The sequence below is a fragment of the Sinocyclocheilus rhinocerous genome, unplaced genomic scaffold, assembly GCF_001515625.1.
Source record: "Sinocyclocheilus rhinocerous isolate Xijiao unplaced genomic scaffold, SAMN03320098_v1.1 scaffold166, whole genome shotgun sequence".
NCBI classification, from domain to species: Eukaryota; Metazoa; Chordata; class Actinopteri; order Cypriniformes; family Cyprinidae; genus Sinocyclocheilus; species Sinocyclocheilus rhinocerous.
Window position 1 is genome coordinate 890,321 of NW_015633186.1, and position 13,904 is coordinate 904,224.

General features: G+C 36.9%; 1 protein-coding gene across 2 annotated transcripts in view; it reads right to left on the reverse strand.

Annotated features, from left to right (window-relative positions):
* Positions 1–3,194: 3,194 nt before the first annotated feature.
* bcas3 (BCAS3 microtubule associated cell migration factor) overlaps positions 3,195–13,904 on the reverse strand; it is a 232,095-nt gene continuing 221,385 nt past the window's right edge. Inside the window, exon 24 of one of the 2 annotated variants that reach the window (XM_016556989.1) lies at positions 3,195–3,961. In XM_016556989.1, the coding sequence (XP_016412475.1) occupies positions 3,813–3,961 (149 nt within the window). In that variant the 3' untranslated portion in view covers positions 3,195–3,812. Of the gene's footprint in view, positions 3,965–13,904 lie in introns of both variants that reach the window. The other variant, XM_016556988.1, reaches the window with a different exon arrangement.

Genomic DNA, 13,904 nt, shown 5'->3' on the forward strand with positions numbered 1-13,904 from the left:
GTTGTAACATCAATAATATAAAACAACTACCCTTTCACAATCAATTAAATGAGAATGACTTCAAGATAAAGGAAGATTGTTCTCACTGTATCTGTTAGCGTTGAGTCTGTGAGTAGCAAACGCTGATGAGATGAGATGCGCGTCCAGGTGTGTGGATCCTGAAGATAAGTTGATCTAATCGAGGCTATTCAGCAGCTAATTGAAAAATAGTGTATGTCACACATTAATGTCAACACTGACCCCTTTAATCCTCCAGGAGCTGTCAGATATGATCCAGTTTACTGTCTCTCAAACAGTTGTGGAGATGAGTGCTTTACACGCCTCGTCTGATTGACAAGTAACATAGGCGATTACAACACGAAGCGATTACAAATGATACTGTTTACGGTTTACTGGAAGGCAACAGACAACCTCTAATCAACCAGCCCCTGTAAACACGTAGTTTTTTTCCCGTGTATGTAAATATGTATGGCCTATAGGCCTATGTAGAATACAGCAAATCAATTATGTGGAGAACAATAGCTCACTCGAACCGCGCGAATAATTTGCATCATTTTTTTTTCATTTTCACAAAAGCATTTGTAAAGTGAATTTCTTCAACATTTATTTCAGACAAAGAGTGTCTTTAAAATATAATGAGTGGGATTGTGCAATGTAAATAACATGTCGGGATATAGACAGGCTATATAGCCTTTTCAAAAGCAAAAGGGTAACAGGGTTGACAGTTTTACAATTTAATTTAATATTACAAGCCTTGTGTTTAAGTTTATGACACTACAAGGTGTTTAAGATAAGCTCTGTTTATTGAATAAAAGATATTTGTATAAATATCAGGTTTGTACAAAAGACTAAGATTGTTCTCTACTGAAAAACCTAACAAAATATAGTGAGAGACACTTGCTACTTGAATGATGTATATAAATAACGTTTTTTTTTTTATGTCTTTTTTTATTTTTAATAAAAACGTCCACTAAACTCTAAAAACATGCATAATGCAAATAAAATCAGCAAACAAAGTACAAGCTTTTATTTGCACATCTTCATGCAGATTACTGGATTTTTTGATAAGGTGTTAAGAAAAAATACCTACAAGAAACAGTAAAATACTCTAATATACTTTATTCTAAGGTGGTTGAGGTTCTTGTTCTCTAATTGTTCCCCCTTTAAAGACATCTTATGTTTTCTGTTTATGGTTCAAGAAGAGCAGCCATTAGTTTAGTTAGTAGGCAAGGGATGCATGACCTTCGAAGGGGGGAGAGACCTGCAGCCGTGCCAGAAAACAGCCTGTTACTGAATGGAGTCCGTTCCCATTGGGATACGTGGAGTGTGGAGGATTCGAGGAGTGTTTTGGAACAAACAGCCACAAAATCTTACATGGATTGCCAACAAGCCTTGACAGATTGACTCGTGGTAGATTGTGTATCAGTGCCACAGCGACTAAACGGCAGACTGTTTACAGATTAATGCTTCTTTAACTAAATGTACAAATTTGCACAGCAGCCTTCTGACCCCGCAGAGAGGTGGAAACCTCTGACACTCCTCACTGAAATGCTTGCTATCTTCTGTTGGTATTTATAGGCTGTCGCTCCGGTGATAAGGTGGCACTGGTGGTCTGGAGGGAGACAGAGAGGAACGAGGGCTGACCTTCCCAGACGGAGAGTGTGAGCTCTGCCACTGTCCTCCACACCGACTGCTTCACGTCGCCTTTGAGACACTGTGGGAAGCATTACTGTATAAGGGTGATTGTGTGCGTGTGTGTGTTTTTGATGAGAATATGCCTGAAAATGCTGGCGAAGATGGAAAAGTGAAAAAACCCTTTTGCTTTGCATAAAAAAATCTCTCTGCTTGTTTGACTCAGTACAATAAAGATCACTATGATGACAAAACAGTGGCTTTTTTGATACTATCTTGTCTACTGCATCAGGTCAAGTTGCATAAGAATTTTTTTTTTATAAAAAAAATGACAGTTACCTGTTATTATATATTGTTGCCAATTTGATAGCAAAGTTAAATATAATTACTCAGTGATGTTTAAACTATTAATTTCACACGTTCAATATTTTAAGAGAACATTTTTAGAGTTGATAAATTCCTGGTGAAGTTGTGCTGGAAAACTCCGCTGCTCACTATAATCGCAAATAAACCTTTCATTATAATATCATAACACAAACTTACACACATGCAATTAAAGCAGCGATGGAAGAAATCTCAGCCTGTGTCCTGAAGCTTGTGGAAGATTCATGATTATAAAAAACAGTTCCCTAAACAAAGGCAGTGATTGAGATTTGTAGCCTCAGGCCCAGATTTTTACCTCGTCATTCAAATGCGTTTATTTATTTTTTTGTATAACAAATATATTCAGGAGAGAGCAAGGTAAGCAAAACAACAAACTAAGGAAGTCAGAATGCATATGCAGTATTAAGCAAACACACAAATGTATAGAAGACTTGTTAAATTCACTTGCATAAATTCCTATTTCAAGATCACATTGCGTAAGTATTATTACAAAAAATATAGTCCATACAAAGCATGTGCACTGCATTCAGACATAAAGTCATGCCAACTTGAATGGCGTTATAAATTACGGTGAACAAACTCTTCATGTTTCCTCTCCAGCTACTGAGGCTTTCAACATGCACAGAACTGCCAGCCAACAGCGGGCTCTTTAAGCTTTTTGACAAGCTGATCATTAGGACCATGTATTCACATTTCTTGTTTAATTGGTATTTATCAATAACTGTGTGTTGTGTGTGTGTGTGTAAAACATTACATCCAGTCAAGCAAAGCTAAAATACATTCTTCAAACAAAGCCATTTAAAATAGTTAAATAAACAGGCTAATACAGAATGATATATTGATGACGATAATGATAATGATGGAACTACTTTTTTAACATTTGGGTAGTGTCAAAATCAATCGCCTCAGCTGAATGAAGTTTGCTGTGGATCGTTGAGAGCGCCACTGCTAAATATCAGCCTATAAAACAAGGAAAAAAAGTGAATCAAACAAGGAAACATTAGAACACAAAACTCCCTTTTTGAAAGAATAAAGAAAGCATAAATTGAAAGGAATTTAAATGATTTGAATCCACTGACTTTATAAAGCAAATTAAATTGAATCCAAGAAACTGACTCTTGTTAAAAACAATTAAAAAAAAACAAATTTAAATCAAATATACAGAAAAATGTGCAGAATCATAAACACTATAATGTAACAAGATTCAGTTGTAAACATGAGCATGTTTGATTACCTATAAAAGTCAAATCAATTCAAATGTGAACTACAGTACATGTCTACTAAAATATATCAAACACTGTCTACTGATGTGTGATCGAAAACCAGCATAGCGCTTTGTGAGCTCAAACCTAAACTCAACTACCGAGAGCTAATCAGGACACGTATTTGATGAGCACACACTCTCACACACATGCACGCATTCAATAAAGAAGCGCACTGGAAGTTCGATTGATAATGATATTGGTAATATGACACATCTTTGAGAAAAGTGGCAACTCCAACGGATCCCTTTTACAGTTCATCCGACCCGTCAAGGTTAATATCCATGCACTCTCTTTCTCTCTCTCAGGTGGAGGCAATGTTAACATTAATCTACAAGGGAAGTGAATGACAAAGGATGGTAACGCAGGGCCTGATTGAACAGGGTTTTCCTGCATGCCAGGTTTGATTAAAGGAAAAAGAACAGAGAAAAGATATAGCGGAGCAGGATGGAGTTGTGTTGATGTGTTGTGGTTGTACTGTCAAGATTGTCCAAAGGCGACAGCGAACTTTTCTTTGGGGCAGGACGGCTGGTTTTAGGGGAAGGCGGTGGGGTAGAGGCTGAGGGGCTGGCTCTCATTGGTGGGGAGAGGGGACCGGTAGCCCTCGAAGTTTCGGGGAATGCTGCCACTGGTGGAGCCAGAACTATTGCTGAGCGTCTCGATGCTTCCCTCCCTCTGGAGCTCTGCTGCATTCAAAACACACACACACACACACACACAGAGAGCGAGAGAGAGAGAAAGATGAAGCAAATACCAACATTAAACAAGACTCACACTCTTAGGCAGGATCACCGCAGTCCTTGAAGTCATTAAAGATTTTAAATGATTCACTGTACTGCTGTAAAAAGTGTGTTAATCTCAAGATCTCACTAGTTACCTGAAGGTGTTGAATTATTTTAAATATAAATGAAATGTTTGCAATTTAAGATGATTCATAATCATCTGAGCTTCTAAACAATGTTTCAGCTTTAGGAAAAATGGGAAAATGGTTCTGTTTCATTTAAAGTAAATTATAAGATGGGATTTTAAAGTAAATTATAAAATGGGATTTTAAAGTAAATTATAAAATAGAAAAGACACATGACAGCTTGGAGACAGTAAGAATTATTTTTCTTTCTTTTTTTAAAACGTTTTATTCCATAAGGCTGCATTAAACGATCAAAAGTGACAGTAAAGACTTTTACATTATTACAAAAGATTCCTATTTCAAATATAATTGTCATTTTCTTTTTACTTTCTATTCATCATTTCTGTTCTGGAGTCATGAAAAATATAACAGTTTCCACAAAAATATTAAGCCAGACAACTGTTTTCAACATTTATAATAATAATAAATGTTTCTTGAGCAACGAATCAGCATATTAGAATGATTCTGAAGGATCATGTGACACTGAAAATTTTTCAATATTTCTTTTTTTTTTTTTTTTGATGCATTGGAATAAATGCAGTCTTGTTGAAAATAAGATACTTCTTTTACATTAAACATTAAAAATTTTTGCAGTCAATAAATACTCACAAACATATATTGTCTTTGTCTGAAGTAGTAACCTTCAACAAATCACTCATGTTCCTGAGTATTTTTCATTAGGATAATTATTGCATGGAATATTGACAAAAACTGTCATTATGACTTGAAAAAGACTTGCATATTACAAATATACCACAAAAATGTTTCTATGTTGTTACAAATATCTTTAATATGAGTTGATGTTTAGTTATGTGCAGCCTGAACATTTCCTGTGGAAATGTCAACCTCCCTAAAAATTACTGTATAATTCACACACTGCTCAAAACAATCTGCTTGAAAATGCAGAGATACAATTCTATCAGTTTTGGGAAAAATAAAACCATGTTTTATGCTTTCTTGTAAAAAAAGACCCACTTTATTAGATGACTAAAGTGAAGGATCCAGTGGGGTAAAATGTTTTTTCTTTTTCTTTTCCAAGTACATAATAAAATATTTGTGGACATAATGGCCAAAGATTGTGTTTTGGCACCTTGTGGAGAGTTATTCTCAGCATGATTTGTATTGTATATGTTGTAGATGTTACATGTTGTTAAACTTTGTCCATCGCGTACACAGTCCCGGACAGCAGGGACTCATAACTGCTGAGATATATGCAGTGTTTTAAACATACATCAGATGCAGAATGGTGGTGTCCATAATTTTTCAGTTATTATCTGGTGTGTATACAGAAGATCTCAAACACGCACACTGTACGGTGCTAAAGCGATAGCAGGGACTGGGTGGCCACATTCCCCCTGATGATTTGCGCTGGTGGGGGAGGAGAGGAGGCACATACCCCTGTGACAGGTGCTCGTAAATCCTGTTCTACTGGCTCAAAGAGAAAGAAGCGTGCCAGGGAAGAGACGGTGACTCTGCTTTTCCTCGTGTGCCCAGCAGATAGCACAGGCACACAGTGTGGCAGAGCCAAAAGCTGCTCGCACATGGGCATGTGCAAATAAACAGCGCTTAAATGATGCCGCGCGGTGCTGGAGTAATCAGAGGTAGGGCCCACACCTGGACCGGGGAATGTGTTGCTGTGGCGCGCAGGTGGCGTGTGTTTGTTTGTGAATCTGCATGTGAGGGAGAGAGCCAGCAGTGATACGCTTCCGCTGGAAACTCTGCTCTTGGTCTTAAGCGCCGAATAAATAATGATGTCACACACTAGGGGCAAGACAGTGTGATCAGAATCTTATTTCTTTTACATCACAGTTCTCTGTCTATCTATCTATATATCTATCTATCTATCTACAGTATCTCACAGAAGTGAGTACACCCCTCACATTTTTGTAAATATTTTATTATATCTTTTCATGTGACAACTGAAGAAATGACACTTTGCTACAATGTAAAGTAGTGAGTGTACAGCTTGTATAACAAAGTACTCTATACTCTATCTATCTATCTATCTATCTACCTATCCATACATCCATCCATCCATCTAAAAAAAAATCTATAAATATAGATAATTAGTAAATTGGTCAAATCCAGTAAATTAAATTATATTATTAAAATACTTAATTTACTGGATTTTACTGTAAATAAAATACTTCACAAATAAATAGCACTTCCTATAATTAATTATATTATTAAAGTGCTAATAAATTTGTGAAGTATTTTTTTACAGTAAAATACAATTAATTAAAATATTTAATTATAGAATTATATGAACTACTATTTATTTATAAAATATTTAATATATATTAAAATCCAATAAGGTAAACACTTAAATAATATACTTATTATACATAATTGTAATTATTATATAATACTATTAATTTGTATTGTATTTACAGTAAAATGTAATAAATTCATTTAATTCTATAATTTTATGAATTACCAGTCATTTGTAAAGTATTTAATTCATAGTAAAATCCACTATTAATGAATGGTAGCTTTTCTAATTATAGCTAATTATTTTCTTTCTTATTTAGAATTTATTTGGCTTTTATTTGATGGATGCAAACCAAAGTATAAGAATATTTGTCTTATTAAGTCTATACAAAATGATAGATTATAAACTATAGTTATTAAATATAAGCAGTAATAAAAAAAAACACCGGCTTCTTACATGCATACATTACTATTTAAGCTTGTTTCCAAAACAGAATAAAAAAATTAAAAAAGTAAAAAAGTAATTGTGACTTTTTTCCCCAGAACTCAAGACTTTTTTATAAGTTTATACCTCACAAATTCTGTCAGAAAAGCTGTCAGAAAAAGCAAGATATAAACACAATTCTGAGAAGATGAGTCAGAATTGTGAGATATAAAGAAGTCACAATTAGCTTTTTAACTTTTTTATTCCATTGTGAAAAAACTGAACTGCAAGACGTAAGCTCAGAATTCAGAGAAAAGACTAAGAATTCCTAGATGTAAGCTTAATTCTGAGAAAAATTTTTTTGAATTGCAAGAAAAAAAGCCTGCATTGTGACATAAAAAGTAAGAATTATCTTTTTTTTATTTATTTATTTTTATTTCATGGTGGAAACAGGCTTGCATACATTACAAATATGATTAAATGAGTGGCAAGTTGTAAAATACACATCTAATTCATTACATTTACCAACAGCCATCTCTTTTAAATGAAACGTACAAGCTACATGAAATCTCCCCCTAAAACTATACGCACATTACACAGACTGTGAAATCCTTTCTGTTTCTATTCCCTCTTCTGCATCACTGCAGGCACGTCTGATTGTTGTGGGGCCCCTGCGGCAGGCTTCAGCACATTATCAAACAGGCTGGTTTTCGGCAGTAAACACCAGTCCAGCGTGGCACAGACATTTCTAGATCCTAGAACGCTGTTTGCTGTGGGTAACCAGCACATGCTTACACATTAGACTCACTCAGTGAAGAACACGACTGAGTGAAAGAGAACATGCGGGCACCGAGGGGGAGTCAACTGATCATCAGAAGCACATAAAGAGCCCTTCATCAGACTGCTGTGCCTGTGTAAATGCCAATGAGAGAGTGGACCCAATTTGTGCCCTCATTATGGGGGAAAGGGGGTAAACGGGACCGAGGGCGTAACTTACTCTGATATACACTCTTTAAGAGTTCAGTTTCTTGTTTGCGCTTTAATCGTAGCATGGATGCAGCTGGAGCTGATTAGCACACTCGTCATTCTTCTCTCCAGGTCATGTGTCTCTGCCTGACAAGATGGGCTTTTAATAAACCTTGGCTGTCTATGGAGTAGAAACACACTCAAAAAAGTTTGAAATCCATGCTATGTGACTAGAGAAAACAGAAAAAAGGGTTGTGGCAACACCCGTAATGCAATTTTAAATTTGGCCACTATCTGTAGTTTTCACGTGATCTCTGGAGCTGTCAAAAGTCCACTGAATAATGCATAGTGAGGTGTTTGGCATAATCTAGCAGGACTTTTACTGATAAATGAACAAAGATATATGGATGCGCGGAGAAAGAGTACCCATTGTTAATTTACATAGAGTACAGACATTAAATCCACATTAAATGAATTTTGTGTCACAGAAAATGTATCCAGGTTAAAAATATGTATCAAACAAACATATCAAACATATTGTTTCAAGTTGACATGCTAATGTATAAAACAATGTAAACTATTTGGCTAAAGAAAAAAATTGTGAGATACGCTGTGTTTAATAATAATAATAATAATAATAATAATAATAATAATAATAAAAATAACCTGAATTACTACTACTACTACTAATAATAATAATAATTCTGATCTCCAATCAAGATACTGGATATATTTGTACTCCCAATCCCACATTTCTAGGATTCATCACTGAGCACAAGCGGAAACATTTGGCTAAAGAACAAAGAAAAAAATATTATGTGAGGTACACTGTGTTTAATAATAATAATAATAATAATAATAATAAACAATAAAATCTAATTAATAATATTAACAACAACAATAAAAACAATAAAATGACTACTAATGATCCGATACTAATGATTTAATGATCTGAATTACTATTATTGACATAATAATAATAATAATAATAATAACAATCTGAATTACTACTGCTAATACTAATTCTGATCTCCAATCAAGATACTGGATATGTTTGTACTATGTTTGTACTCCCTCATTTCTAGGATTCCTCATTGAACACAAGCAGAAACAGACCTAATTGCACCCTCAACAAAAATACTACACGTTCTGGTGCACACACAATCTCACACACACACACACACACACACACACACACACTTTCCAGATTAGAAGCAAAGTTGCTGCCAAACCGACAAGAGCCTATCAGAAAGGATGGAAGGCATAAGCCCCGCCCACATGTAAAAGTCCATATTTCATGGTCATTACAGAATGAGCTTTTATGAGCAGTGCAGGTAAAGGTGGCCGGCCTCCATTATGCTTTCAATTACATATAATGAAAACCTACTGTAACCTCTGCTGCCCTGGCACATACCATCCTCCAGCAAGGGCACATTTCTCATTTACTCATTAGAAACAGAGCCACGCTATTGGTGGAGGCTATGGTGATGCGTGTGAGGGACCAGACATCATCTCACTGCATACAGACGGCCTGGAGGGTACAAACATAACACAGACCAAACGGAGTCTATTACTTCATGATCATTTCACAAAAAGCACTTTTCATTACTATCGACCACCCTAGCAACCAGCAAGCAAGAAAGAAATCTAGTGAGTGAGTGCTAAAAAGTAGGACTGCTGCAGACGGTAATGTGAGTTATGAATGATAAAACTTACAGTGCTAAAAAAGTAATCACACTTACGATGATAACCACACACAAACTCTCAGATCTCACATTGCTGCCGTGTTTCTAACTAGAGCACAGTGAGTTGAGTGCGTGTTGAAATGAAAGCATATTCATGTTCCTGCATGTAACGTCCGAACTCAACGAGGCTCTAGTGTAGCATTACCACAGAGGTGTGAATGACTCTCCACACATATACTTATGGGCTTAAATGATTCATTTTCTTCTATATTTTTTCCTTCCTTTACTTTCACTGAAATAACACCAAGGTGATGAATGAGTCGGAAGAGCCAGAGAGCATGTTTCTAGGAAATATGAGAGGAAATGCTAAGATGCTAATGTCTGCCATATCTGATATATCAGCTGCTTGTGCTGTTCTACAAAAGCAGAATATGAACTAGATTTTTACATTTGCTGGAGAAAATGTGAAACGAGAAAACAGTCTTTGCTCGGGCAAAACTCATTGGCACAATGCTAGAGTGTTCTGGGTGGTTGGCAGGGCATCGCTATACAGTTGCTAAAGTGTTTGGACTGTTTTTAGTGCTTTGCAATGTGATTGTTAGGGTAACAATTTAAATCATTAAATACAGATCTACTGAAAGCTCATGGGGTTGTTAATCAATAATATATACTTCTATTAAAACCATCAGTCTGTATTATTTGAACTTTTTCCAAATCACGTCGACAACTTAATTATCTGTATACACTGCCGTTCAAAAGTCTGGGATCAGTAAGATTTCTTATGCTCATCAAGGCTGTATTTATTTGTTCAATAATACAGAAAAAAAACAGTAATATTGTGAAAAATTATTGCAATTTCTAATATTGGTTTCCTATTTTAATATACTTCAAAATATAATTTATTTCTGTAATTCAGTGCTTAATTTTTATCAGCCATTACTCCAGTCTTCAGTGTTACATGGTCCTTCAGAAATCATTCTAATATGCTGATTTATTATCAGTGTTGAAACTCCTGTGCTGCTTAATATTTTTTGGAACCTGTGATACTTTTTTCTTTGATTCTTTAATGAATAAAAGTTTTTAAAAATTCTAGAAAATGTGATACTTTCTTTTTCTTTTCTTTAAAGAACAAAGTTCAAAAGAACAGCAATTGTTTGAAATAGAAATCTTTTGTAACATTATAAATGTGTTCACTTTTAATCAAATGAATGCATCTTTGCTGAACTGAAAACATTAATTTCTCATTCCTAATTCTAATTAAAGACGCCAAGTACGTTGTACCTTTTTAAAATATTTTGCTTTAAAATCCAGTTTGTAATGTTTTGACTCACCTTTGTGACAAACCTTGTAACTCTTACATTATGAATCTTCCAGAGTGGGCAGGCATGGTTACACTTTATAGCGATTCTTGTCTTAGCAACACCACTAATGACTCTCAAATGATTTCGTTTGTAATTCAATTGGTTTATTTAAACTGTTTCTGAATAGTATACAGTGATAGCAAACTTTCCAAATGTGCTAAATGGACTAAACGTGGCCAAATCCATTAAGATAACAAACACGACTGATTTCGTATTTATCGCACTAGACCACAGCCTCTAAATAAAAACCCAAGTCAAACAAAATCACTCAGATTCTGCCAGCATTAAGAAGGTCTATTACTGCTAGCAGAGTAATTGGTTAAATAGTTGCTCAAGGCGCAGGTCTCAAATTTAAGCCAGTGGGATGGAAGGCTCATGCCATTTACAATTACAAACCACTCAGGCTGGTGGCTTAATTTGAGTTTTGATTCAATTAGTTGATTTAATTGCTGTCCATATTGCTTTATGTCTCTTTGATTGATGGGCACGGTCAATGTGACGGCCAACGGAGCCGTACGCCATGCCAAGCATCCTAAGATGTACACACACAAGTCTTGCTGATGGAGTGAGGTTCATTAAAGCCCTGTAGCCCAAGGAAGAATCCTGCACTCAGCTGGTCTTTCACTGAAAAGCACCACTGCTCACTCACTCACTCACCCTGAAGCTTAAGCTCGCACGTGCTCACCAACACCAAACCGGACTTTCATCTACCAGCCACAAACACATTAGAAAATAAACAGCAATGTGTTTTCTGCTTTGCATAATTGCCATTTTGCTTTGCATTAGTCAGATCATCACTAAGCAATTAAATAAAAGCACTAAATGATGTTGTCCTCTTTGAGCGCACGATCACCTGAAAGTGTCGGAACGCCTCTAGAGGAAGAAAGAGAGAAAATGTTTATTCACAGCTCCGAGGGAGGAGTGTGTGAGTGCTTTCCTAAGTGTGAGGCCATTAGAGAACCGTGTGTGTGTGAAAGAGAGGCAGCGGCGCAGGCAGCGACAGTCACACTCTCTCTTCCTCGCTCGCTTCACATCCTCTCTCCTCTTTTCACTTTCCTGGAAAGTGTTGCAGTCAGGTCAGTGATCTCATATCGGTGCTGACCGCTAGCGCTGTAACGCCTTTCAGCTGTGCCTTCAAGAAACCCTCCATTATGTCCTCTATCACTAATTCATGCAACCTCTTCTACTGATATATATACAGCACGCACATGTGTAGATGTGAAAGGAGAGGGAGGAAGAGTTTGGAGAAGTAGGAAAGAGCCAGGTAAGTGTGGTATTGAATAATGAACTCTTCTTTATACTCTGGAGAGGCTAAACACAGTAAATGCCCTATGAGTCCGGATCGGTTGTGGAATCACGGCTCTGACACGTAGCATGTCTCACCGACACCTGCCTCTTGCTTCCATTTGCAGCGTTCTCAAATGCCTGGCGCTTTCGTCATGTTTCACCAACACCATGTCTAGACATCCTGGAACATCTTTTAAAAGTGCTCCTTCCACCCCCTCAGCTGTCTCACTTTCTTTCTCCCTTCTTTCATTCCGAGCCGCTATTTTCTGACTGTCGCTCCCTTGAGTGAGCTGTTAAGTGCAGTCTCAAAAAATCCCACAAAAAGCCCATTTACTGCAAGCTTCGGTTTCTACCCTCAATCCCAGCTTCCGTCCTTTTCTTTACTGTTTTAATAACTAGTTTGTAGGCTAGAAGAAGAACAAGGGAAAAAAGCAGGGGATAAATGCTAAAATGATATCCAGGCCCAATGTGTCACTGATGGAGAGAGCCTCTGAATGCAGGAATTCTTCTTCATCATGTCACCCTGTCGCTGCACATTACTCTCAAACCTTGGCTGGACTGAGACTGATCCTAGGATGAATGGGTGCTGAGGGGAGGAAATAATAATGGTGTTCCTGTTTTCACACTTCATTCCCCTCCTGGCCATCTCACTACACATCTATCCATGCACTAATACCACCTCACTTTCTACTGTCATTATCCAACACATGCTCTCACAGTATGAAGAACCACAGAGATTTGTTTTTGTGTTCCTGGTCTCAGACAATGTAAGTAATGATGTCAGCTACAGCTGAGCTCAACATCAGGGTCAATGGCACAGTAAACTCACTAGCCGCATTTCCACTGTCGGGCCAAAAGCGGGCGTGCTAGTGCATGCCAGGGCCAGTCGCGTTTCCACTGTCACTTCCAGGGCTTGATCGTGCCTCGATGGTGCTTCCTCGGGGCCAACGGCCCGGGTTTTTTGGCCCGACGAAAACCTTGGGCCAAAGCGGGCCAGCTGGGGCTAGAGGAGTGGTTATGAACAAAGGCGGAGTTTCTCCGCGTCTGTAGAGCGTCAGCGCTGCGGATCATTTCATAAAGTTAACAGATAACACCAGCATTAAAGACTTTTAAAATAATTTTAGTTCAAAACTCACTTTCAGACAGCAGCGAGTGTTTGAAATAACTTGATCCGATGTGGATCATGATCCCCATACAAGGCAGAAATATTTATAAGCGATGCAAAAGACTATGCACGCTAGCCATTAACGTTACCATAGTAAACATGGTAAATACGACCGCTTGAAGAAATCAGACGTCAGCTTCTTATTCTCTATCACAATCGTGTATTTATTTAGTTACATATTTTATCTGTTATGTCTCGTCTCGAGAGTTTAGCTCTGCGTATGTCATAAAAATATAATAATGGTTTTTGTTCGGGAGCTTTTATAAAAATATAGAAATTATCATTCTTTCTAAATGTGATGTATATAGGTAGGCTATGTTCATACCGCTTTATTTCTGTGTGACTAATTTTCAATCCTGATAAATTAATTCATTATGATCAATGCATCACTTATTATTGTAAAACATCGATGCTTTTGGATTTAAATCTTTAACAAAGCATGCAAACAAACGGACGCTTTTATCATGTTCGTTTTGTGATCGCACTAGTTCCAGTGACTTATTTTTGATTAGTTTTCTGATAACCTCTCTTTGCTGGTGAAACGATGGGGTTGTGTAACGTTGTTCCTGAGAGGCGTGTAAAGGGCGGGTTTTAGTGAGGCGCAGCGGAGCTTCTGGCCC